We start from the raw sequence: 26,832 nt of genomic DNA, 5'->3' as shown, positions 1-26,832 counted from the left end.
TTTGAAAAATAAATTAAAATCATAACACATCGCTAGTATTTACTACTCGGAAATTGGAATTAAATATGTTAGACCTATTGGGATTTAGATAGTTTCTGGTTAGATTAAAACAGAAAACAATATTGTTTAAAACAGTTTGTAATAGACTGTTTTCTTTGGTAAATATGAAATAAAACAACTTGTTTTTATTAAACTTTATTTCTGATAGACATTGATAATGACCTTCGTGTAAACGTTTACTCAATTTGTAAACATTTAGAGCATGTAATCGAAACGTCACCGTTTACATGCGTAATCGTTTCGCCCTTAGTGTTAACTACTGTCAAAGGAAAATCCAGAAGCATGTCAACCGATTTGTTAAATATTTATTGTCTCATCTCAATATATTTGCTTTAAAATATTGCCTCTACTGCTGCATAGCTTGGAAATTTGAATAAGATCATGCACAATTGTATAGACTTTCTACGGAGGACCACAAGTGATAAATATCAGTACGAATAAACTTGCTTATTGCAGATGTACGTAAATCTTTCGCCTTATTTTTTTTAATAACCCTGTTTTAAAAAGCGGGGGGTATATTGTGATGAGTGGTCCGTCAGTTAGTCTGTCTATAAAGCTGTCCGTTCGTCCATTACGATTTGGGGTACCCATCTCTTACCAGTAACTCCTCTTAATCTTATACCACTAAATAAAATGTAATGATACTTTTACAGATTTTTTTTTAAAATTGTGACCTCCTAATTTATCTTTTTATCAGACAGATATTTGGACTTTCCCATAACAACAAATGGACTTATTCATGATACATGTACACATGTGGGAGCAGGAGTATCATTTCGTGAGCTCATTGTTACACTCGTCAATGTTTGCAGGATCTTCTATATATTTATTCTGTTGTATATTTCACTGGTGAATGAAAAAAAAAACCATTAGTGTAAATTTCAGTTTCTCGTCCTACAAAAATATCTCAATTAGATCATACTATTGTATTGCTCTCAGAATACGACTGTACATGTTATTTTGGAAAAATTACAAATTTTCAGCGGCAAGAGATGGTAGATGGGGGGATGACAATTGCAAGGAACAAATGCTGTAGGTAGGCTACTAGATTTCTTTAGATTTATACCGAAGTTCAAAAACAAATGGATGGTAAAAGCTATCAACATTGACCATTTTCAATTCACTGCCAATTTAATTCATATAGTCTTAAGGGTGACCTTCAAGTATGACTCAACTTACAGGAAGCCATTTATAACCTGCAAATCATCGCTTATACGTGACAACCCCCCTTGATACCTCAATAAAAATATAATTTTCATTGTAGGAATAATAAAATGATGTTAGTGTTTGTAAATCTTCTTTCTAAATAAATGCGTATCTTTAAAAGTGTTTATTCCCTTGGACCCTTTTTATTTATTTTGGTCAAATTTTTGGGAAGGCCCCTCCCCTCCTTTTCGAAAAAAAAACTCTAAGGGCCTGGGTTCTCCTATGCAACCTCTGTATTGGAAAGTATCTGATGCACTGTTAAAATTTACACTTGTTATGCAGAATCCCAACATGATCATAAGTGTCCTCAAACGTGGAACTGTTCATTGCCACCGAAAAAAAAAAAGTTTTAAGAATTTATGTCATTGAAATACGAACACTTAGGGCCTACCTCCTCAAACTAACACAACACGTGGAAAGCAATGATCACTCAACAATTTCACACTTTTGTTTTCTCTGTCTGTGTTATAAAAAAATAATTCATACTAAACTGTTTTGTGTTGTTTATTAGTTATGCTTGACTATGTTCCTGTGAATATTGATGAGCTAATTGTTCCCAACCTGTTCTATGGATTTAATAATTTGACCAGAGAATGATTAGACTTACCAACTACCAAGCACACGTGTTTACAAATTCAGACACAAACCCCACTTTTGCTACCATGAAAAGGTCTGTAAAAGTAATGTATATTTTCATTAATTCCTTCATATTACCTTCTCCTTTCCGCTTCATCCTAATTCTGCTGGTGATTACTATTATTGATGCAAAGAACTTCTATGTTTAGTTCGCACTTCACAGTCTGAGAGTCTCTACGCTCCTACTTTCGAATAGGCTTTAATAGCGCCACCTGGTGCAACCGGTAGACAGACATCTCGGCCCAACGACACCTCGGCCCGTGACATCTGACACCTCGGCCCTGACAGGTCGGCCCAAAATTATTGACACGTCGGCCCATATAAAAGACACCTCGGCCCAATTTAAGCGGAATTTTGTGATATAAAAAATTAATCCAGTGTCTGAATTATTATTATTATCAATGTAATTATTCTTTCTGACGGTTAAACGATCGATATTTTAAAAAAGGACATTTTATTGTTTATTCTTATGTCAGTATAAATAATCGTATAAAATAATAGTTTAAGTACGTAAAATAATTGCATTATTGATCTGAACTTCATCGTATGTTTCATCTTGTTCATTGATTTAAAATCATAGTTTAATACAGACAGCTAAAAATAATATATTTTTTTTAAAAATCAGGGCTCGAACTAGTTTTTAATGTAAGTTGAATTCTTAAGAAATAAATGGATGTAAATGTTCTGAATGACTGTCTCACAATTAACTCTCCTCGTAATTATTCCCTCATTGTCACCAATATGACACGCACTGGAGATTTCAAAGGATTCGCCGCGGCATCTTGTTTGTTTATCGGTTAGTACTTTCAAAATTATAATTAATTGTTTTTTTATTCCTTGATTATAGTCAATCATGTAGCTTGTGGAAGGTTTTTTTATTACTAAAAATAATCTTGATCATTTACTTTTTTTCGGTCAAAATTTTATTGAAGTCGCAGATTGGAAATATATAATACCTCACAATAAAAATTTGCTTGGGCCGAGGTGTCTTATGTATGGGCCGAGGTGTCTTCAGTATTGGGCCGACCAGTCGAGGCCGAGGTGTCATTGGGCCGAGATGTCAATGGGCCGAGGTGTCGTTGGGCCGAGGTGTCTGACATTCGTGCAACCATGTGCGGCAGAAATGCCGATCCCGATATATTTACAAATAATGGTGGGTGCCATACAGACCCAATGAAGTATATGATGAAGGAACTAACGCTAGCTTATATAGCCGGAAAAAAGTAAATTTTTCTGGAAAAATAAAAAAAATTGAGAAAGGATGGTTGTTTTTTTCTTATTTCTGTTATGCTAAATTGGATTAAAAAACAAACAAACAAACAAAAACAGAATTATTCCGAAAATTCACAAATAACAGAAAGGTCTCAGTTCTATCATAACTTTTATAGACGACAGATTACGAATCTTATATCTTTAAATTGTAATTAATTATTAACATCTCTATATATCGTACCAAAGATGACGAATGTACTTAATTAAAAAAATTGCAAATCATAAAATAAAAGAAGAATTTTGGGCTGAATTAAATTTAATGTACGGTTTGTAATTTATATAGAGTAACAGCTAGTATATTTGAACGGTTGAATATTTTATCTTTTAGATAGAATACAGAGATTTTTTAAAAAACTTGTATTCTTTATTGTTACCCCCCCCCCCCGCCGCGGTAAATTTTAATGATTTTTTTTCCCACCCACAGATAATGTAAAATGAAGTGACCAGTGCAAGATACTAGAGGCAAGCTGTTTTTTTTCAACCAATCAAATGCCCAGAAAGACCGCATGAAAACAAAGGCATGTAGTTAAATACATTAATTTACAAAGTGTTAAATTTCATTAGGATGGGAAAATATGTTTTGGCTCTGTGCTTTAAATTTTAATATCGTAATAAATAAAATCAATTTGACGTAATAATTGATAGTTCTTTTTAAAAATATAATTGCTCCATGCAATGATCGAACTTTAAGTCATTTATTCCAGGCAACACATATGATCACTGTTGTATATATACAACGTATACTGGTTATCGGTTTTAAAATGATTATGGAACAGCGCATTTACGATATGTGATATTTTTCCCAAAAAGTTCATTTTTAGGTTTCTTGGTCTTCTCTACATTATTATTATTATTTACAAATGATTCAGAGATCTGAATTTAAAATTCAAACAAAACTATAACGTTTCATCAAGTAATGTTCGGTGTTTAGAGTTAGGTTGGGAATCATTAAATAAGAGAAGGGAAAGACTAAACTCTTGTTATTTTATAAAATTGTGTATGGTATAGCCCCTCTCTATTTGCAAGAAATGGTCCTACCATTTAACTCACCAAATCATGGTTACAATCTTAGGAATATTGGTAATTTTAATTTTGTCATACCTCAAGCAAGGACAGTGTCATATTTCAACAGTTTTCTGCCTTCTACTATACAATTATGGAACAATTTACCATTAGAAACAAAATTATTGATTCCTTTTCAAGATTTAAGAATATCCTAAAGAGACCTACTGTATAGATAGAATAAAGAATGTCAAGATCTTTAATCATGGTAATCGCAAGGAAAACATTATACACTGTCAACTAAGAAATGAATCTAGTAATTTAAATGCTCACCTGTTTAATCAGTACTTAAGTGAAACAGCATCTTGTACTAAGTGCGGATATCAAAGCGAGGATAACTATCATTTTTTCTTAGGATGCCCAGCCTATAATAATCAGAGAATGATACTTTTTTGAAAGTCTTCAGAGTATAATAAAATTAGAAACCCTCAATCTTGATCAAATGATGCATATTTTGATGTTTGGTGATAGGCAATTAGCAAATAAAACTAATTGTTCAATTTTTGAAGCAGTCCAACTGTATATGAAGTCTTCAAAGAGACTTTGATATTATTTCATTTTTAAGTTTTATTAAATTTCTTAATATCTTGAAAAAAAACACGCGATTTCAAATTATTACGATGATATAGAAGCCTACTTGGAAGACTCAATTAAGAATAACAATAGGTTATACTGGAAGTTGCTGAAAAATTCATTTAATATTAAATTATCTAACGAAATACACCAATACAATACGTATTAAATGACGGCGGTTTAAGACAAGACTGAAGCATTAAATTCGTATTTTTCTTCGATTTCCTCTATTGATGATTCTAAAGAAACACTGCCACAAATTTATTATATGTGTAATGACACACTATGCAACATTAAAATTGTTGAACAAGAAGTATTAGACATAATTACAATATTATAACCGCCCGTTTTGTGGTGTCTCTCCGCCTTGGCGATTACTAGGGAATTAGCTCAACACTCACAATATTTTCCACATTTATTGAAGTTAATAAAATATATCATAACAATCTGGGGAATCAGTTACTCTTCACTCCGTACAATATATATGTATGGGGAAACTCGCTATATCAATTAAATACACGGACAGACAGACCTTATGACAATGAGGTAAACGTTAAGGTTTTTACGGACACTTCTTAACCTAAATGTATCTTTACTCTAGCTCTGTTTCTTTCTCTCTCCAACTAATAACATTTCATAAAACATTTAATTTTACTTTGATTGACATGTCCAATTATAAATTAATCAGTTACATCTATCCAATCACTGTCAATCTTTATTACTCAAGACTGACCATCGCTAAAGGTTAACGCCCATTTCTTCACCTGCGTTAATCCGTTAATTGTTGTAAAGGTATTGACTCAATCAGTGTCAAATACTCTTTTGATCATGAAATGCATTGTCCATCTGTCCTCAATGTCTTATAAGTATTTACCTTTAAGCAATATTTAATAGCTTTGATTTACTATTTCATTGTTACAGTTAAGACTTTTTATAAATATTAATTTACATTAAATCATTTCCTTATCAAGAAGAATTTCATAAGATTGCGTATGTAAAATATATTAACTCATAAACAAGCCGAAAATAGAAAATATTTACGAATATGTGCAAAATATACATTTTGCACGGTCATAATACTACCCATGAACAAAGCTATTGGTCCTTGATTGTATTAGTCATAAAATGTTAAAATCTATTCTTTTTACTGTTGTTAAAGCACTCACTATGTTAATTAATAGATCTTTGTCAGAAAAAAGTTCTTCCATCTTTTTTGAAATTAGCACATGTTATTCCTTTTTTCAAAAAGGATGATCCCTCTGTGGTTTCCAATTATAGACCTGTGTCGTTATTATCTTGTGTCAGTAAAATTATGGAGAGAATAATATTTAAACACGTGTACAATTATTTTCATAGTAATGATATATTTTATCGATACCAACAGGATTCCTACCTGGTCATTAAAATATATATCAATTACTAGAAACATATCACAGTATAGTTCAAAACATAGATGATGGTAAATCATGTTGAATGGTTTTTTGTGATCTTTCAAAGGCTTTTGATAGAGTATGACACAAAGGTCTCATTTTTAAATTAAAAACTTATGGTATATCTGGTGATCTTCAATGGTTTTCTAGTTATCTATGTCAAAGGTCACAAAAAGTTATGTACAAGGATCTGTTATCATCAAAACAAGATATTTTTGCAGGTGTACCTCAGGGTTCTGTTTTAGGTCCACTATTATTTCTCATCTATATAAATGATGTTGCTGAAAATATGATTTCAATGTGTAGATTGTTTGCGGATGATAATTCCCTTCAACAATCATCATACAATACATTAAATATGGAATACAAATTGGATCATGATTTACATATTTTGGAACTATGGTCAAACAAGTGGCTTCTTAAGTTCAATCCATCCAAAACAAAGGTCGTTTATTTTAGTAAGAAGGACATTTCTGTTATGCCTAAGCTATTTTTTAAAGACGATAGGCTGGAGTGTGTTCCAGTCCATCACCATTCGGGTTTACTATTGTCACAAAATCTTAGTAGGTCAGAATAAAAACAGAGGCCAGAGAAGTCATCTCAATCAAAACATTCCGAAAAAACTTGATAACAAAAATTAAAAATCCACCATAAATTTATTGACGAAACATGTAGATTCTTTAGTTGATATGTTATTTAATTGCTTTTTCACTTGTATTAATTGTATTATTTTTCTTTTCAATTGCATAACATATTGTAATATATAAGGAGAGGAACTTAGTAAGTTGTATAGAACGTGTGTTCCAATCCTTTTGATGTACTCAATAAAATATGTTCACATTTTCTTTTCTATTCATTATATTGTAATGAGAATATATGCTAGGTACCTGTAATAATTCCTGTGTATAATTTATCTTTTTCATATCTTTATTTTCTAGTTTACATTAGAAATTAATATAATTTATTATGAACAATTTCATCATTGTAAATTACTACACATGATAATTGTCAATTCCTTTGTAACCTTGACCTTCTTGGAGAGGACTTATATAGGCAATGCCTGATGTCCACACCAATTATATGATTTGACTTTACATAATCGTGGAGAGATAAACCAGAGATAGAGGAGATTGATATGTATGAAATGTGTTTGAAAATGAAATATTTTTACAGAATCATTTAGCGTATTTGAGCATACACTCTACAAAATATCGGAAAAATATAATATTCCCTTTACTGTATCAAAGGAAACTGTTTATTACAATGCTAAAATATCATGTGGTTGATAATCGAATTTCTCACTTTTCAAGTGCGCACAGATTCGCTAGATATCCAGGTATGAAGGAGAATACATTTAGATGCAAGTGGGGATACTGTTTTATTTCAATTTTATTTTTTATATTCATCAAGTGATCGACGGAAGTTTTCAAAGAAAATCTTTATTAAAACAACATTAATATAGGATTTCAACAAATGAATACAAATGTATAAAAAAAGATATCGAAATGATCTTACAGACTTGAAACAAAACTAAATACACAACATTAATATGAAAATTCTCAATAAATTCACAATTCGTAAGAAATATATATAAAGGGGTTTTAGACCGTCATATTTAAAATACAAAAAAGAAATTTTCTCATCATGTACACAGCATTTTGTTCTTTAATTCCTCACCGCATCTCCATGTTCACATATACCCTCGCATGGGCTTTACTTTGTTGGTTCCTTTGCCGTTCTTTTCACCTTTGTTTTGTTTGTACATCATAATTGTAAATACAATCAGTAGGAGCTGAAGTGAAAAATTAAGCAGTATTTGTTGATTATTTTTTCCCCGGCTTGTTTATTTGTAAAAAAGTTTATACTGAGTTGCATTCTTTGATAAGAAGAGAAAAGAATATACAATGAAATGTGAAAATAACAGTGATCATTTTCAAAAGTCCATTTAAACAATACATATTATGAGCATGAGCTGTCACTCACTTACAATATCGTACCTGAATTATCTAACACTGATGTATACAATACCATACCTGGATTAGCTGTCACTCACTTACAATATCGTACCTGAATTATCTGTCACTCACTTACAATATCGTACCTGAATTATCTAACACTGATGTATACAATACCATACCTAGATTAGCTGTCACTCACTTCCAATATCGTACCTGAATTATCTGTCACTCACTTACAATATCGTACCTGAATTAGCTACACTGACTTACAATATCGTACCTGAATTATCTGTCACTGGCGTACAATACCGTACCTGAATTAGCTAACACTGACTTACAATATCATACCTGAATTATCTGTCACTGGCGTACAATACCGTACCTGAATTAACTGACACTGACTTACAATATCGTACCTGAATTATCTGTCACTGGTGTACAATACCGTACCTGAATTAGCTGACACTGACTTACAATATCGTATCTGAATTAGCTGACACTGACTTACAATATCGTACCTGAATTATCTGTCACTGGCGTACAATACCGTACCTGAATTAGCTAACACTGACTTACAATATCGCACCTGAATTAGCTAACACTGACTTACAATACCGTACCTGAATTAGCTGACACTGACTTACAATATCGTATCTGAATTAGCTGACACTGACTTACAATATCGTACCTGAATTAGCTAACACTGAATTACAATATCGTACCTAAATTATCTGTCACTGGCGTACAATACCGTACCTGAATTAGCTGACACTGACTTACAATATCGTACCTGAATTAGCTAACACTGACTTACAATATCGTACCTGAATTATCTGTCACTGGCGTACAATACCGTACCTGAATTAGCTAACACTGACTTACAATATCGTACCTGAATTAGCTAACACTGACTTACAATACCGTACCTGAATTAGCTGACACTGACTTACAATATCGTATCTGAATTAGCTGACACTGACTTACAATATCGTATCTGAATTAGCTGATACGGACCTATAATACCGTACCCGAATTAGCTGACTGACTCACACAATACTGTACCTGAATTAACTGATACTGACTTACAATATACTGTAAATTAGCTGACACTTAAAATACCATACCTGAGTCAATTGACACTGGCATACACAATACCGTACCTGAGTCAATTGACACTGGCATACACAATGCCGTACCTGAGTCAATTGACACTGGCATACACAATACCGTACCTGAATTACGAAAGCCACAGAGAGAACAATTCCGAGCATCAGAGGATTTTCAAACATCATGTCCCAGATTTTGTCAAAGCAACCCTACAAAGTTAATATTTTCTTGACATTGTTATTTTTGAAAACAGTCATATGTGAACAAGAAAAAACACAACATACTAGTATACATGTAATACACATGTACATGTTAAACAAATACGAGGGGCTATCAAAAAGTTCGTAGACTAGCGCCATAAAATTAAAGCCGCTTTAGGTACATCAATGAATTTTAACACATTTAGTTAGCATCATCTTTTCTGTCAATAGAATGAATCATAAATCATGTTTTATTTTTTAATAAATTGTTAATATTTTTGTAATCAATGGTGTGTCTAGGCGGCGCAACCTCGAACATGAAGTTTTTTCTACCTGAGTGTAACTGAGAAAAACGCTTTTGATATGAGTATTAATTTGTCATTCAAAAATCCCGTTAATTCAGGTATGTATTATGACACATGTGTTCCTTCATATCTGCAATCTTTTCCTCATTCTGTACGTTCTGTGAAATTTTATCGTAAATTTTGAATGGAGTGTCCAAGCAAATAAGGGCTTAAAACTGACGTCTAAAATGGGGAGGGGTTTCTTTTTCCAACATTCTTTAAAGTTTCGCCCCATGGAAAAACTGGTATAGACCTAAGAAACGTTTAACGGGCTAGAGAGAAATAAAATACATACAGAGTAGTTGTTTTTAAATGCCAACAAAGATTCAGAGAGATGAGAGATGCACAGTTAATGCCGATTTGTAGTCAGGGTGTCAAAAGTCAGTCACGTCGAAAAGTGACGTTGATCATGTGTGGTGGATATTAAATTCCGACAAGCAAAATATGCTGGCAAAAACTCCAGGGAATCTCATCAATATAAGTGTATGAGGTAGAGGGAGAAGCAAGACGTTGTTGGACGTCAGGAAACTGTTTTATGTTCCTTATAAATTTTGTAAGCACAGACTTCATAGTATTAATTTTATCGCATCAGTCCACGAACTTTTTGATAATTAAGTTTTGGGCCAGAAATTCACAGGATGTAAAACGTTCATTTTATGCAGAAAGCAGGCTTTCACATTGACACTGTCATAAAAATTGTAATGAAAACCAGAATACATGTAACATTTGTTTTGAACTAAGTACATTGTACCTTATTGTAATTGTTCTTCGTCGGATCCAAGGTCGGACCTTTGGCACAAGTTTCTGCAGCAGATTTTGATGTAGGAATAGTCACACAACAAGCCACAGGCGTGGAGAGGGGATCAGTAGTACCATCAGGCATCGCAGGAGTGTTGTTCCAGCTTTTGGCATATAAACCAAAATCTTTATAGTCCTCTACACCACAACATTTCAACTGTTAAAAATGATCAGAAGTAAATATAGAGCACAAAAGAAATGTAATCACTTTAAAACGCCATTATAATAGAAAGTTTACAAAGTGGATAGATAGATAGATAGATAGATAAATAGTAAAGTCGTAAACACAAAAACTAAAAAGGTCTACTCGAGGAACCTCTTTGAATTTTGAAATGCTGACAATTCATAAATCATTATTATGACCGTCATTTCTCATATTATCATTATTATGAGTTTGCTTCATAATTGATAACACAAGAGTCTTTTCCATATGCTTCCAATATACTGACAAGACGAAGAAATCACTCAATAACATCTCGCAGTTTATACCTTAAGGTCAAGATCTAGTAAATGAAAGGTGCCTACAGATTTTTCAAATCTTAGAAACGAGTTCTTTTAATGATTCTTTACAAATATAGCTTGGTAAAATAAGGTGTTTCGGGACATAATTTTTTGATAAACTAGACGAAAAAACGTGCTTTAAACAGTAATTTTTAATGAAAAACAAAGAAAGTCAAATATAAATTTCGGAGTTTTTTCCCATCTCAGATAAAAGAAATGTATCAATATTGCCTACAGTCTCTCAAAAAACGGTTTTTCGTTTCTTCTTAATCTCTACTTCAAAATGATATTAAATTGAATATAGATATCAGGGTTACTTTTGACATGATTTCAAATTGAATACAATGAAAATACTTCATTTTCTACATAATTCTATTAAAGATGTAAAGTACGGGAAAAATTAAGCTAAAATCAATCATGACGTCATAATGGATCTAGCACAAAATGACAGTCTAAAGTCATTTACTAGATCTTGACCTTTTAACTCAAACGGCACATTAGTTAAACATTTACATTTAATAATATTCTGTAAAGAATTTTTGAAACATAAGCGTATTCATGTTAAATCGTAATCGTCGAGCTACCTCTATCATGGCGGCGTTCCAGAGCATGGACTCAAGGTTTACGCCCCTCACTCCTTGATAATCTTTGACGGATACCTTTAATTCCTCTCGTACTGAGTTTTTCACCTACATTATTAATATACTGATAAAACACTATTTTAAAACTATGTCGATAACTAAATGAAAATAATAACCAGAAGAAGTAAAAGACATTATATAAATAAAAAAATATTTCCAATTTATCAACAGTGCTGCTTACCACAGGGGAGGCGTACATTAGGATCACCAGAATTATCTGTCCGAGTAGCAGGACTATCAGTATAACAGCGTACTGCAAAACAAAGAGGTGAAAATTTCCTTAAACAAGCGCTTGTTGGGAAAGAAATACCCCCCCCCCCCCTCCCGCTGCTTTCAAATAAAATTTTTTTTTGTTTCAATGGATTAAAAACCGTTTCCAAATCTTATCAATAAATGATTTTAAAAAAAAAGACCAACACCACGTACCACGATAAGTAGAACCTGTACTTTACAGCAAGCTCCACAACAACCGAAGAAAGATACGGCCAGTAAGAAGGCTCCAAAAACAATAAGAACAATGGACACTGTTCCGAAAATGGAATTGAGACTGAAGCTACTGGTGTCGATGCCTGCACCTGATAAAAAAGTACAACTTTTTTGACATTCCATCCCAATCAATTCTGACAAACTTTGAATCTTTTAAATTGATTTCTGAAAAAAATTACGATGTTTGACAGAATACCTGTTTAAGTTCTGAGAGACTCTGAACGCAACTTTGAATTGCACCTCGGCATTAATTACCTGTTTTAGAACTGAATGAATCTAAACCACTTTTGAATTGCTCCTCGGCATTTTTAAGAAAAGCGTTGTCTGAGAAGAATTTAAGGGCAATTCCCGACGCCAACATAACCGTGGAAACAATCTGTAAAAAGTTGTAAAAAGGAAGTAGATTAAAGAAAACAATTCATTAATCTACCTCTAATGGTATATATCTACTGAAATTCTTCTTTGGCTTTGGAATAAGTAAAGTATTAAAAAAAATCACTGAATCCACAACAGTCCACAAGAGTTAACTATATATAATTATTAATATCGCCTTATAATTTAATTTTAGTTGATTGGGCCTACGTCACAATGAGTTACGTCAAAAACGTATTACTCCGCTTGACGTTACTTTTAAAATATGCTTAATTTGAAGCCATTTTTGGAGAAAAATTGCCTTATTGTCTACATTGAAATTAAATTATTTGGAATGAAGCTTATTTTAACTTATGTTATACGATATAACATAACTAGGGGCAGATTACGCTTTTTTATAAACCGCTTCGTGGTTTATAAAGCGTAAACTGCCCCAAGTTTTGTTATATCGTATAACATAGGTTAAAATAAGCTTCATTCCTTAATTAACTTTAAGAAAACCACCCGAATACGTGGATATTTTTTGACTATTATTACAACTTTTCAGATACAGTTGAGAGTTTGTCTAATTACTTACCACAAATATGATATTGAGGATGACCACAATAAATCGCCCGACTCCAGTGAAAAATCCCATGGTGTTGGCTTATAAATAAACAACAATTTAATGTTCATGTTAATACAAAATCAACAGCCTATTTTAAATATCTATACTTTATTATAAATCTGAAAGAAATTGTTGCAGTGTTTTTATGCCAACCTGTAAGTAAAACTAAATGAAGACAACTAAAGAAGGCTAATATAAAATAATTTTATACATGTATTAGCGTAAACGTAAAAAAAAAAATCATCTTAATTATGAAGATCATGGAGATTATTTTGATTGCAATGGCAAGAAATTAAAATTACAGCTATTTGTAAAGTTAGAAAAGTGTAGATATTCAAGCAATTTTACAAAATGTGTTGGAGGACGAGTGAGCGGGATACAAACGAATTAGAGACACAGTGGACAATCAAGCTGTCAGCACCAGCTACACAGTGAAGAATATGAAAAGGAGGAAAAGCATGTAAAGAAATACATGTATACACGTTCTTTGAATATTTGTACTTAGTGCAAATATTTATGTGTTGTAATACTACATATTGAGTTTCATTTGCCTTGATTGCTTTTAAACAATTTATTTTGAAGAATTTTGATTTTAATATTGATCCACATTGGTTTTAATAAAACGTTTAAAATAAAAAAGAGATCCAAACAAGTAGAAATATCGTATTAACTTCATGCAAAATTTTTTTCTGATGCACAACTTTGCAAGAGATCCAAAATCTACTGTTAATACATATATCAGAATTGATCTACTGTTAATGCATATATATAAAAAAGATTCTAAAATCAAGATCATGAAGAAGATTTTAAATTAAGGTAACTTAATTATACAGGCACGTTGTCTGCCTTAATAAATAATCGACCGAGCATAAAATGATATTGTCATTAAATTATTTAAAAGGCTTGAAAGATCGCTTATATTGATACATATGAAACAATGCGGTGCATTCCAGAAACTGGACTCGTCAACATGTCAATCTTTTACACAATCCCTTTGTCTCTTCATGAATGGATTATATACCTACAGAGGGACAAAGAATGAATGAGGATCTATCACAGGGATTCAGGAAGAAAAAAATAAACCATCTCTATTTTAAATATACACACAAAAATATACATTGAATAAAATGAATATGCCATTATTTGAAGTATTAAAACAACTTAAATTATTGAATTTTCAACTTAAATGAAGCTAAAAATCTGAATGATCTCAAGCGAAACTTTTCACGCTCTCTCTCCATTTTTTTTTTTTTGATATTTGTTTCTGAAACAGAATGAAGGGTATTCAAAGGATTGAATCTAATTCAGCTAAAATGGAAACAAAATTAGTTTTGAATGAAGAAAATCACTTTAAGGCCAATTTTTTTTTAATACTTTTATGTCACCTCTAACAATCTCGGGGAACATACTGTTATTCTTCTATAGATCAATCTATTTTGAAATGCGTTTTCATTGTTTGACGTTTAATTACTTTTCCGTTAAAATTATGATGAACTATGTCATGCTGAAAAAAGTTTTTGATTTTACGTATTTGGAAATGGTTGCATTTTGTTTTGAATAAAAGAATAATTCTCACCTTCAGAAATACAACTTCCAACGTTTTTAAAGTCTTCTTTATAATTACGAAATAAGCACCTTCGTCAAAAAACGTCATCAATGCGGCTGTATAAATATTCAATGCAGTTTCTGGAAATCATGATCATCCAGCGACCCTAAACTACCCCAGCTTACATCAAACAAAGAAACGTGAGAATGTATTGTGCTGGTTAACATTTAAAAAAAAATACATGAACTAGAATTTTTAACAACCTGTGTACTGATACGTGCACATTTGATAGTATAAAATGTATCAAAAATTAATAAATAAAACAAAACAAAGCTGCTTACTTAGTTGAAAGTGTAACATGCTGATACATATGGAGAGTAATCGTGTTAAAAAATCCAGACTTTTAAGTTTGTATATCCGAACTTGCAATCGTATCAGTTTCATAGTCTAGACATGTAAGAAGGCAATTCCGACATCTTAGCATTTAGTTCCGAACATACAACTGATTTAATTAACTTTGAGTTTTATACTATGAATGTGTGTATTTTTGATGTTGTAAACTTTTCTTCTCCGGCATGGATACTTCAGAATTTACTCCAATTTTGCCAAGCTTGATACAAAATATGGATATAACGAACAAGCTTAAAGTCCATTAAAACAATACAAATCGGGAGCAGAGCAAACACGGACTTCCAAAAACAACAGAGAGGTGGGATCAGGTACCATGGAGGAGCTAGCATCCCCTGTCGATAGGTCACACCCGTCGTGTGCTCCTTGTCATTATCGGGAAATATCGGGGAAAAAAATTCAGTGTGTAAATAATGACCTAACAATAAGTATGAAAAACGTCAGTCAGCATATAACTTAATGATAGATTGTATTTACTGACAAGGTCATTGTATCGACCATATAACTTACGAAATGATGACTTTCAACGAGGCTGTTGATATTCTTGTTTCATCAACTTGTTTGTCAATAACTTACTTCGTTTGAGAAATTGTTCATACGATGAGCATGCTTTTGCATATTGAATCAACTGAGAGATATAAACCCCATATGCAGGTGATTAGGGTATATTGCTGCATAAGTAAGGGAAGTCATCACGTTTTATATCATAAAGCCTTGTTGTTAGGTTACCATTAACGTCTTTTCTAGTAAAATACCCAAATATTAAACGGATGTGTCAGACTCTGTGGTATCTTTTATTCCAAGTTCATCGGGATATATAATGTCGACATATGAATGAAAGTAACTATTGTTAATTGATAATACAACGTCGATATATCGAAATGTCGAGTTGAAGGCCAAAGCAAGTGTTTCTTCTTCTAATGTAGAAGTTTTTGAATAAATTCTGATTTATATGAATACAAAAATAGGTCTGCTAATAACGGGGCGCAATTGGTACCCATGGGAATTCCAACAGCTTGTTGGAAGACCTGATCTCCAAAAACTACATAGATATTGTCAATCAGAAACTGAAGCATCTTTTAATGTCAACTTCAGAGTACTTGTGTTTGCAATCAGAACGCTTTTTAACAAAATAATTTTGCAAATGACCACTGACAAGGTAAATTTATTTACGAGTTCCATTTTTATTGAAAAAGCAGCTGTCTATGATGTCAAAAAGCCTGGACTTCAATTTATCGTGGGGAATGGTTGTATAAAGTGTTGAAAAGTCGGACGTTTTGATGTTATTGATTTTGTTTTATTGATCTAGTTTTTCTTGGTTCATTTAGCCAATGTCTAATTTCAATCGGTAAATGATGATTACAAGTACGAAATTTACAAAAATTAATCGCACCTTTTCTGGACAGAAATTCTTAATAATTTTCGAATTTTAGTTCATCTTTGTATATTCTATAGTCTAAAGTCTTTGATAAATTTTGAACGTCCGAATTTGTTTAAACTGATCAAGTAAAGTTAATTTTACTCTCAATTTCAACCATCTAATTGAAGGGTATCTAAATCGTCACTTTTCACAGATTTCATCAACTTTTTGCAGTTTGCTTTCTATTTTTAGAATTTTTGTTCGTTATTTGTATTTATCTGGTTAATTTTGGCATTCATAGTGTTGTCCATTGATTTCATCAGATTGTACAATTTTTCTATGATTTATGTTCATTGTGTTCTTGAAGCTCTGTTATATCACCATATAAAACGGTTCTACTCTCACCGATAATGTTTGATGTGTCCGACACTATACTTTCTCTGTTCAATCATGCGACAATAACACTCAATACAGAAGTTCCCACCCATGTTAGACATCCTGTGGCAGAAAATGTCAAGTGTAGTGTTTAGCTTGTTTAGAATTTAGATATCATCATTTTGACAAGTACTGTACGAGGATCGTTCAAAATGCGATCTTAAAATAAGAGAAGCACAAGAAGCAGATTCTTTATATTTTTAATTACTCAAAGTATTTCCTGTTAACCTTAATACACGTCTAAAGTTTTTAAACACATGACCAGAGCACCTCGGCATGCTCATCTTTAGGGATGTCCAAAACGACACTGATGAATAGCATTCTTAATGACGTACATTAAATTGTAAAGTCGTCTTTTGTTTGTTTTCTTGAGTTTTTGGAATTAAAAAATCTCATAATGACTGAGATTTAGCGAATACGCCGGATGGCTAAGCTCTGTAAACGTTCTTTCTTCAAAATTTCGTTAAAGATGTTAACTTATGCTTATTTGCAGCAGCGTTGTAAGATACAAGAAAATTAACCCTGGGGACTGGTATTTGAACTTCCCCCACAAACAAATTGCTGAACTTTACTCAGTGCAGTTTTAACATAAAACAACCAATGATTTTCATTCTTTAGGCGTAGGTTCATATATTAACGGACCTCTTGACTAAAGAGAAAACCTGCATAAGAAATGTTTGGAGCTCTGGCTTTTCTTTGCAATAATAAGACGACAGCTTTCTCTCTGGTTCCACTTTCTTTTAGTGTTCTTCCTTTTTGGCTGTTAAAAATGTACCAATGTTTTAACACCCATAACCCAAGTTAAACGTTACCTTTTTTTGTAATGATGTCTATTTTTTTTACTATACCATTGGCACATTAATCGTATTTTTTCCTCTTAGGCATCTGTAAAGAAATAAGGCACCCCTATGATAAAGAAATATTTTTAGATTCATTTTACCTTTGTCAGAAATCTATAAACTGTGATGATGAACTGTTTAGTGTCTTAGCATTTTCTTTCACTGTAAATCTGGCATTTACAGTCATCAAGTTGGTCACACCATCGACATTTTTTGGTGTATCTACAGATTTTGATCATCCATTTCAACTGCAACGAATCTTGTAACACTACATTTCCTTTTTTGGATTTCTTAATCCATCTGAATACTGTAAAGTTTAAAGGCTTGTCTTTCCAGATGTCAAAAACATATCTTTCATATTGGTTCTTCAGCGAATTTTGTAACGAAATATACATACGCCCTCATTTTCATCTTTATAAAAGGAGACCATTTTTAAACAATTTTTCGGCTCAGTGAAGTGACCATGCATACTTTAAAAATGAATTTCTTTGCGAAGAGAGTAGGAAAAAGCATGCGGTTTTTGGTGATTGTGAGATTTTGAATAGTACTTCTCGACTGTGAAAAATTTTTTACTAGTAATTGCTTCTACATTTATTATGATAAACTGTATGTTGCATTACTTATTGAACGACCCTCGTACACATTTAATTGCCGTTTCTTGATGTTCATGTTTGAATGAAGACAGAGAAAATTTGCTGGAAATATCTTTTTTCCTCTGTATTTGTCCTAGTTATCAGTACAATATCTTTAATTTAATAAAGATAAGTAACGCGTATCTCAGCAAGCTTAATCATATTTATATCATATATAGTTTGAATTTCCTCTGGTTTTATTCATGCATCAATATCAAGAATAAATTTGATACAAATAAGTTAATTACCAATTGTAAGCTAAAAAATGGTTTATGATGGAACTTTGTTGTTTAATCTCTGAAACATACATGCCATTTTTACTTTCACATCAGGATATCTAAGGATAAGAAACCTTTGCTCACTCATGGAAAATATTTCTTTCGCTGATGATTATTCAAAAGAAATCTAGTTTATGATTAATATGCACACATTATCAGCATACCTTGCAGGGCAAAATTTGACAGAAAGAACTTTGCGTTTTCAAAGAACTTTTACGTAATTACTGTTTAAAATCGACAGATGACATGTCACTCCCAACAAAGAAAGTCAAAGAATAGGAAATCCTAGTTAAAGTTATCTCACTTATCTGAGTATCGATGAACCTCAAGCTTTCAAGTTATTTCTGAATAATATCGCATTTATCTAAAATGGTGTGCTCTAAAATCTGTAGGCTACTGTTCCGTGTAGAATCTTAGTTCAAATGTACTTGTAAAGATATTGGTATTAGTAAAGGTATCAAGTGTACTCTCGTGAAAAAATACGTCGCTTATTTTGTGTAAATTATCCTTAGTGAAAAGTTTATTTACCAAATTCACATTTTACGAATTTGAATCTCAAACGTATTTCAAAATGTTTGCAGAGTTAAAAAAGTTTAACGAAAAAGAATCAATCGATGAATTTCTAACATTTTATTCCAATTTTATCAGCTTCCTACGACATCTGTGTATGCTGTGAAAAAAGATCGATTCTGATTTTGAAATCGGCGTTATAAGGGATTTTATTTTACCTATGATTAGTTCTAAGTACAATTTTTAATGTGGTTTTGATAATTATGTCAAATGAACAAAGACAAAGCATTATTCAAGTGCACTATACTCACACTTTCAGAGATGATTCAAACTTCAGATGGAAGTGTATATGGTAGAAAATTTTAAGGTAAAACTTAAATGACGAGGAAATATAGTAACATTTATTGATTTTTCGAATTAATCTGATGAGATTTTATACACGCTAAATTATTCATTTGCTCTCATTTTTCATTATCAATATTGAAAATCAAGGTGTTATATTTTGGTATTTCTATACACATCACAGGCCCTTAGATCGCTTTAAAAAAATTAAGGTGTTAAAAAAAATAAAGGTATGGAACTCCTTTCAGTACCCACATTCGCCAATAAAATACTTTTAAATCAAATGATCTAAAACTCTACTTTCTATTCACATCTATTCACATATAAACAATCTACGTTACTACAAAAGTTCTTTCCGAAATTCCGTATACTTCCCGAGATATGCTGAAATCATATTCCAAAATTGGCCTTATTTTTTTACTCGACATTAGCTTGGGCCTCTGAATAGTCACACTAATTGTAAAGCGGGAACGACGGGACGAATTCTTCCCGGAATTTATTCTATACTCTCTGAATATTTGTTTTTTAGCACTCAGTCTCTACAAAATTTTATCTGATTTGATCATATGGTCTTATTAAATTACCAACAACATTTCAGCGGTATAATTTTTAAAAAATCAAAAGGTATATTATGCATTCCGGGAAATTTTCGTTCAATCATAGTTCTTTTTACATTTATAAACAACATGGCTGTGAAGTTGTTGAAGCAAACGTTTTCTAATTTTTTTTTTTTCGCGAAAGTAATTATTACGGACTTAACCTTACGATCTGGGGTAAAAAATCAACTTTAAAATGTTGAAAGATTGTGCAAATACTATGCAGCTGTTCGCTGCAGTTCAAACACCGTCTGTATACATGTGGATAACCAGGGCCCAAGCTAATGTCGAGTAAAAAAAAGTAGGTCAATTTTGGAATTGATTTCACCATATCTCGGGAAGTACATGGAATTTCGGAGTGAACTTTGGTAGTAATGTAGAGTGATTATGTATGAATAGATAGCAATAGAAAGTAAAACTCTAGAGCATTCGATTTAAAAGTATTTTATTAGCGAAAGTGGGTACCCTATGAAAGGAGTTCCATACCTTTATCTTTTTATATACACCCCGATTTTTTAAAGTCGGATTTAAGCGATCCAAAGGCCTGTGATACACATATATCTAGTTTGCATCATATTTGGAGTTATTAGCATAATTCGGCCTCTTTTAGGTCGTCTTTCTATGACAATATATGTCAAATTTCCTTGGTGATAAAAATAATAGGAATTAATTACCGGTAATGAACTTTCATTCTACTCTCTGATAAGGATAATCCTGCTTTACGTTGTGATTTCAAATGATTGACAGAGGTCTCTACATACCAATTAGGGTTGGATACCGGTAATCGGTACCACTGCTATACCAAATAGTTACTTCAAAAATACCGTTTCATTTCATAACGGTACTTATATTGGCATTTCTTAATCTTTAAAACATTTTAATACATTCATAATGATTAAAAAAAACCATTCAAGACTCGATAAAATCGAATTCTCCGCGCATTGAAAGGGTAGGCTAATTTACGAAATGGATGTGACAGTCTTGCTTTCGACTGCCGATATTCGAAGTTAATCAATACATACATTTAAAAAATAAATTAAAATACATTCATATTTTTTATTAATAATAACTGATGATAAATGTAAATTAAAAAAAGGCAAAATGTCGCCAAAATGTGATATGCATTTTCTAATGTTTCGTCGTTTAGTGCGACCAAACAAAATGAGTCCTGGCAACCGGGTGAAGCGAGGTTGTGTACCAATCTCTCACTAGAGGGCGTATTACGCTTCGCTACAACACAGTGGAGCGTAGCGGGAACGATAACTCTGGGTAGAGATTGGTTGTGTACATGTATACTTGTGATTATAAATCTAGTCAAATTAATTTGTTTGAGATTCAATTTATTTGTTTTGTTGATCATTTATTAAAAGATTGAAATATAAACATAGTTTATAGGCCCACATTAGATTATAACATTGAAAGGTTGGTGATTGGTAAAGCACATTTAATTTATAAAATGAACCCTCATTCTCATTCATCAAGGTATAGTACGTGTCGTTAAAAATAACGTATCGTTTCAAAAATACCGGTATGGTATCGTACCGCATTCTACATTTTCGGGAAAAATAAGTCCATAATGTCAGGAGAAAATGTATATGCTTTTAAACAAAATCAGTCGAGTTGATGAATTTATATGGAAGAAATCCAATCAACTATCGAAAGGTATTCCTATGTCTCATGAAATGGTGATATTCTGTTACAAATTCCGAATAACTGTTTTACATATATAGGCTAGAAATAGAAGTTAAATTTTGAACATTATTTGATGAAAATAAATCTGTAAGATTACTTAATATTAAAACCAGTAAAGATATTTTCAGTTTTTAATTACCAGGTTTTCTATAAAAGCATAGTGTATATATCGACTGTATCAAATATTTTTTAATGAAGCAGTTTGTGTTAATTCCGAAATTCAAATGGGCAATTCATCAATTTTCTGGCAAATGCTCATATGGACACTTTTTCAGATTAAAATATTACAATAACAGAAAATTTTTTGCCAGCGACAAAAAATAATCAAATAGACACCCTGTATTCGGTCACGTAAGAATAGCGCCATTTTTAGCTTTGAAAAAAAAGGACTCGTGTACCGGAGATTGTCCACCTTTTAAAAGTCACGTCTTATTTTGTACTTTGGCAAAATTGCAAATAGATATTCGTATTAAAACAGCGGAAAGATTATTCAATTACAACCAAGTTTAATTTAATATATGATAATGCATGTGTCATCATATTTAAAAAAAAAGATTTAACAAACAAGATATATACGTCAACCTGGCACCAAGGGTGAATTACGCCACCAGCATCCATATCAAAATTGCAAAAAAGGTATTTAAAATTAGGTAAATGGTTAAAAGAAATGATTGACGGAATGTATGAGATAGAAGAGGACAATTAAGAAGAATTCTGTATATATTAGTTTTAAGAAATTGTGTAGACATATAAGTGAAAGATTTATAGATTTTACTAATACATTGTATTCAAAATAATTTGTTACAAATACAAATCAATTATTTGTTTGCTAGAAATAATTACTAGTAATTATTTCCTGACCCAGACCTACAATAAAACAGGGAGATTGAATTAAAATCCCGAGTCTGAGAATTTATAGTCATGAAATGTGTATTAAAACACAAAAATATGGCACTAATATGCAACGTATAAAAATCAAGGGTAAAATGGCTGGGTAGGTAAAAAGAATTAAATTTTGTAATGAATGTTTATCATAAAACTAGCAACATGTATCACATATGCTCAGCATATTATGGTTACCAAAGAAATTTAAGCATATGTTATCAACGCGTATTGAATATATGCCTTACATGAAAATTACAGCATACGTTTTCGTTAAATAAGACAAATTTTCAACATATTTTGAAAAATATGACGAAGAAATGTTTCAAAAATATAGTAAGCATACTGCTAACATTAGTTAGACGTACGTTAACATGTACTCGTTTCAAATAGTAAACATGAAAAAAAAAATAGTAATCACACTCAAAAGTCTAATAAAGTCTAATTAAGCATTCAAATTGAAACCGAAGAAAACACAGTCCCCAAAACCCTAACCCAGAACACGTCATTATTTGTGATGTAAATATAGTTGAAAATAACGATCTAAAAGCAATCACTTGAAAAGGTCCTAAATACAAGGAGCCCCGATCTTTCAATTGGCGACAAAAGATTTCTATTCTGCTATATTTTTAATACATTTCTATTCTATTCTATTCATGAATTCTATCGAGGATTATACCGGACGATGTGGGAAATATAAAGGGGAAGACCTGAACATTTTAAGAGAACAGACTAAGTGTTTCAGAAATATATTAATTTTAAAAAATCGTATTAGAAAGTAAAAGTGTTTTAGTAATATATTAAAGAATCGTGTTAGAAAGCTAAAAAGGCAATATGCGAACCATCTATCCTTCCGTTTTCACTAAACTGGAAGTAATAAAAGAATTAGAGACACTACATGAACAATATGTTATGGTTCCAGCTGATAAGGCTTATAACAATATAGTTTGTTTGTAAGGCTCATCATTACAACCGTATTTTAGAAGAACTTGGTTTTAATTCTTGATCTGAAAATCTACTTTATATTCACAGTTCACTTTCGAAGGATGAAATTCTTCAAAATTACATTTCAGTCTTTTAAACTTCTGAAAAGAAAAGGGTCTGACCTTTTTTTTAGGGAAAAAACTTGAATTTTTACCAACGGATAGTTTGGTTAATATTGCTTGAAACAGTCCCTGAATTTATAGAGAAGATTATTTAGATTCTTTGACGGGACCTCGAGTCAAACAAATTTTAGAATAAAACACCCTGAATTTTTCTTACCTTATTCCTCTATATAAATTTAACCCCATATTGTAAACCTAACCTGACTTCAAGGATCACGATTTGAATAAACTTGAATCTTTTTTTGTAATGAGTATGATCGATTTCTTTATCTTAATGTATCCGTACTGAATACCCCCCCCCCCCCCCCCAAATCTCGATTTCGTCTAAGTCAGAATTTCACGTCTAGCTTTTCTTCAGTTAGAAACCTAGGAACAGTTAATAATGATGTCAAAAGGATCCAAAGCGAAAAGGACTAGAAAACAAGAGATGCATGAGCTATAACTTCACAAGATTCATGGTAAGGTTTGTGTGTCGTATAAAATGTAGTTACGCCCCTTTTTATTGTGAATCCAAACTTTAAAAAAATCCAGCTCAACGGTTTTATTTATTTACAAACAATGTACTGGAGAAAGATTGTATTTTATTTTTTACAAATTGTTGATCGTGAAGATCAAATTCTGATGTAAAAAGTGCTGTATGCCTACTTCCGGGTTATGATTTAAACAAAGAACGAGGGCGCTTTTGATTGGTATTCGGCAGGAATCTGGGCGCAATTGAAAAGTGAAAATTTTATTGATCTGTCACATGAAATTTTAGCATTCTTTTGATGTATCGGGTTCCTGTGAAATAGGAAAGGGAAATATTTTCCCGATATTGTATTTTGATTTGCTAAAAAAGAACTTGAAAATTGGCTAGATGAGTCATTTCGTACAAAATGTTACATTTTTAAACACGTTTTTCTAAAAATTTGCTATCTCTGGGTCATCTCTCCATGGTTTTGAAACGTTATTTGTATGCATTTTTATTCAAAGAAACTAACAAACATTTTTTAAAAAATGGAGAGGAGACCCAGAGACGATAAAAAATGAACTTTTTCCAAAAAAATTCCAATGTGTAAATTCGGTGCTTCATTGTCGCTTTAAAAACCATTTTGTATTTGTAGCGGTGATAGCTCAGTAGTATGCGTTAACCGTCCAGTGCAACGAAAGAGATATAGTTTTGGTTCGATCCTCGCATGGAGCGTTATTATTTTTTTTTAGTACAAACAATCAATTCTTTTGTCAGTTTAATTTTATGTACTAATTTATTTTCAAATAGATAAATTCTGCTTCTGTTGCACCGAAAGCGAAAGCAATTCTTCCAACCTACTGATACTTTAATATACCCATGTACTTGTAATTGCATTTAACTATACCCTATAGGTGTTTATTATTTATGTGAAGCGTTACTAAGTTTAACATGTAGTAATTATTAAGATAAGCGGACTGATATATTAAATTTGACAAAGTATTTCAAACTAAATGTAACTTTCCCATAATTTTCCCATACGCGTAACTTTGTAAAGTACATGTACATGAGTGTCCAGCTGTGGTCAGCCGACCAAATCGTAGACATTTAAACTACAAATGTTTCTTACGCCTTATACCTGCAGATCACACGCCAAACACGCCCATCTTCTTTGAGAACGTATATAGTCTATGTGGATATGTTGCATAACAATTTGAGATAACGATGCATTGATTTTATTTCGATAAATAAAAAAGTACTTATATGATCCTGTAAAGTTAAGATGATTTTATCGTCCCCATCTTATCCCTTAAGGTCTATGTTTAAATAGACTTAAATTCTGTAAATTGTAGTGAGCTGTTCTAAAGAAGATAATAGTTTACAAATTTTCCTTTATCATTTTTCTAGTAAAATACGAATTCTATTCTTTGCTCATATCCTAAACAAAGTTTTTGTAGTGTATAGATGATGAGCTGATTTTTGGTTTTTCTGTTTATAATAGATCAGACTTTCTGACGTCATAGACAATTGCTTCTTCAATAAAAATAGAACTCGTAAATTTGAATACCTTGTCCTTGGTCATCTGCATAATTACATTTCTGATTCTACACACAAGTACTCCGAGGCTGATATTAAAAATATGATTGACAATATCTTTGTTGTTTTCGGAGACCAGGTCTTCAACAATTCTGTAGGAATTCTCAAGGAACTAATTGTGCCCTGTTATTAGCAGACCTGCATAATTTTGTATTCGTATGAAGCAAAATACATTCAAAATCTTCTACATGAAAAGAATCAATGTCTTGCTGTGACATTCAATTCGACATTTATATACGGATATATATTCAATTGCTGTGGCAAAATTTAGAAATTTATTTCAAAATTAAGGATTATCTCCCTCATGCATAGCTCTGATCCTTCGACAGATTTGGTTCCAGTCTTTGGCACTTTTTCAGCTCTTCAAAGTCTTTTTTATTTAAATATTTTGGATTTCCAACCTTTCAACATGAGCAGCACTGAAGAGACATAATTTGTCGAAATGCGCATCTGGTGCATCAAAATTGGTACCGTATATGATTTACATTAGATATACAATGTATATACAAAATTACAATAAACAATACTCATATTCATTCCTACGTTGATTCGGTTTATCCCACGATAAGAACACGTTTGGGTGTAGCAATTGAGTAGAGCAGACGGACGGACTTGGGTTGCTCGAGTATTTACAGTATTATTCTTTATAAAGATAAAGTATTGACCAGACTTTCACATCTCTTCTGCGGTAAGTTTGTTTTATTAATTTAAAGGTTTTTATCTTATACAGTTTCCTGAAATGGCCAAGGACCTTAGTTCTTAATTTTGATGTAAATTATGTGATTGAGTAATGTGTGCATTGATATCATTTCAAGTATTATTCTACTAGCATACAAGTATATTAAAGTGTGTAGTAGCTATAATGTATGGTGTAAAGTACGTGTGTATAGTACGCAAATATTTCGTATA

General features: G+C 31.9%; 1 protein-coding gene across 1 annotated transcript; it reads right to left on the bottom strand.

The window, feature by feature from the left end:
• Positions 1-7,853: 7,853 nt before the first annotated feature.
• LOC133174092 (tetraspanin-9-like) lies at positions 7,854-13,283 on the bottom strand. The gene is made up of 8 exons (XM_061309134.1): positions 13,224-13,283; positions 12,530-12,650; positions 12,215-12,363; positions 11,970-12,041; positions 11,732-11,836; positions 10,600-10,803; positions 9,430-9,513; positions 7,854-8,031 (listed from the first exon to the last, which is right to left on the bottom strand). Exons 1-8 carry the CDS (start codon positions 13,281-13,283, stop codon positions 7,930-7,932), a joined length of 897 nt encoding a protein of 298 aa, XP_061165118.1. The 3' UTR covers positions 7,854-7,929.
• Between the last annotated feature and the right edge of the window lie 13,549 nt (positions 13,284-26,832).

Source organism: Saccostrea echinata, unplaced genomic scaffold (genome assembly GCF_033153115.1).
Source record: "Saccostrea echinata isolate AGI-Se365-2 ecotype Australia unplaced genomic scaffold, CSIRO_AGI_Sech_v1 ptg000057l, whole genome shotgun sequence".
NCBI lineage: Eukaryota > Metazoa > Mollusca > Bivalvia > Ostreida > Ostreidae > Saccostrea > Saccostrea echinata.
The sequence above is the reverse complement of the archived record's forward strand: the minus strand, read 5'-3'. Positions and strand labels throughout refer to the sequence as shown.

What these genes read in the sequence shown, in the direction of transcription:
- LOC133174092 (XM_061309134.1), bottom strand. Translation starts at nt 13,283, where the DNA reads ATGGGATTTTTCACTGGAGTCGGGCGATTTATTGTGGTCATCCTCAAT. An exon ending in GGAACGCCGCCATGATAGAG is followed by an intron (nt 10,804 to 11,731) that starts GTAGCTCGACGA and finishes CATTTTTAACAG; the next exon opens with TTGAAATGTTGTGGTGTAGA. An exon ending in CTGTGGCTTTCGTAATTCAG is followed by an intron (nt 8,032 to 9,429) that starts GTACGGTATTGT and finishes TTTTCACTTCAG; the next exon opens with CTCCTACTGATTGTATTTAC.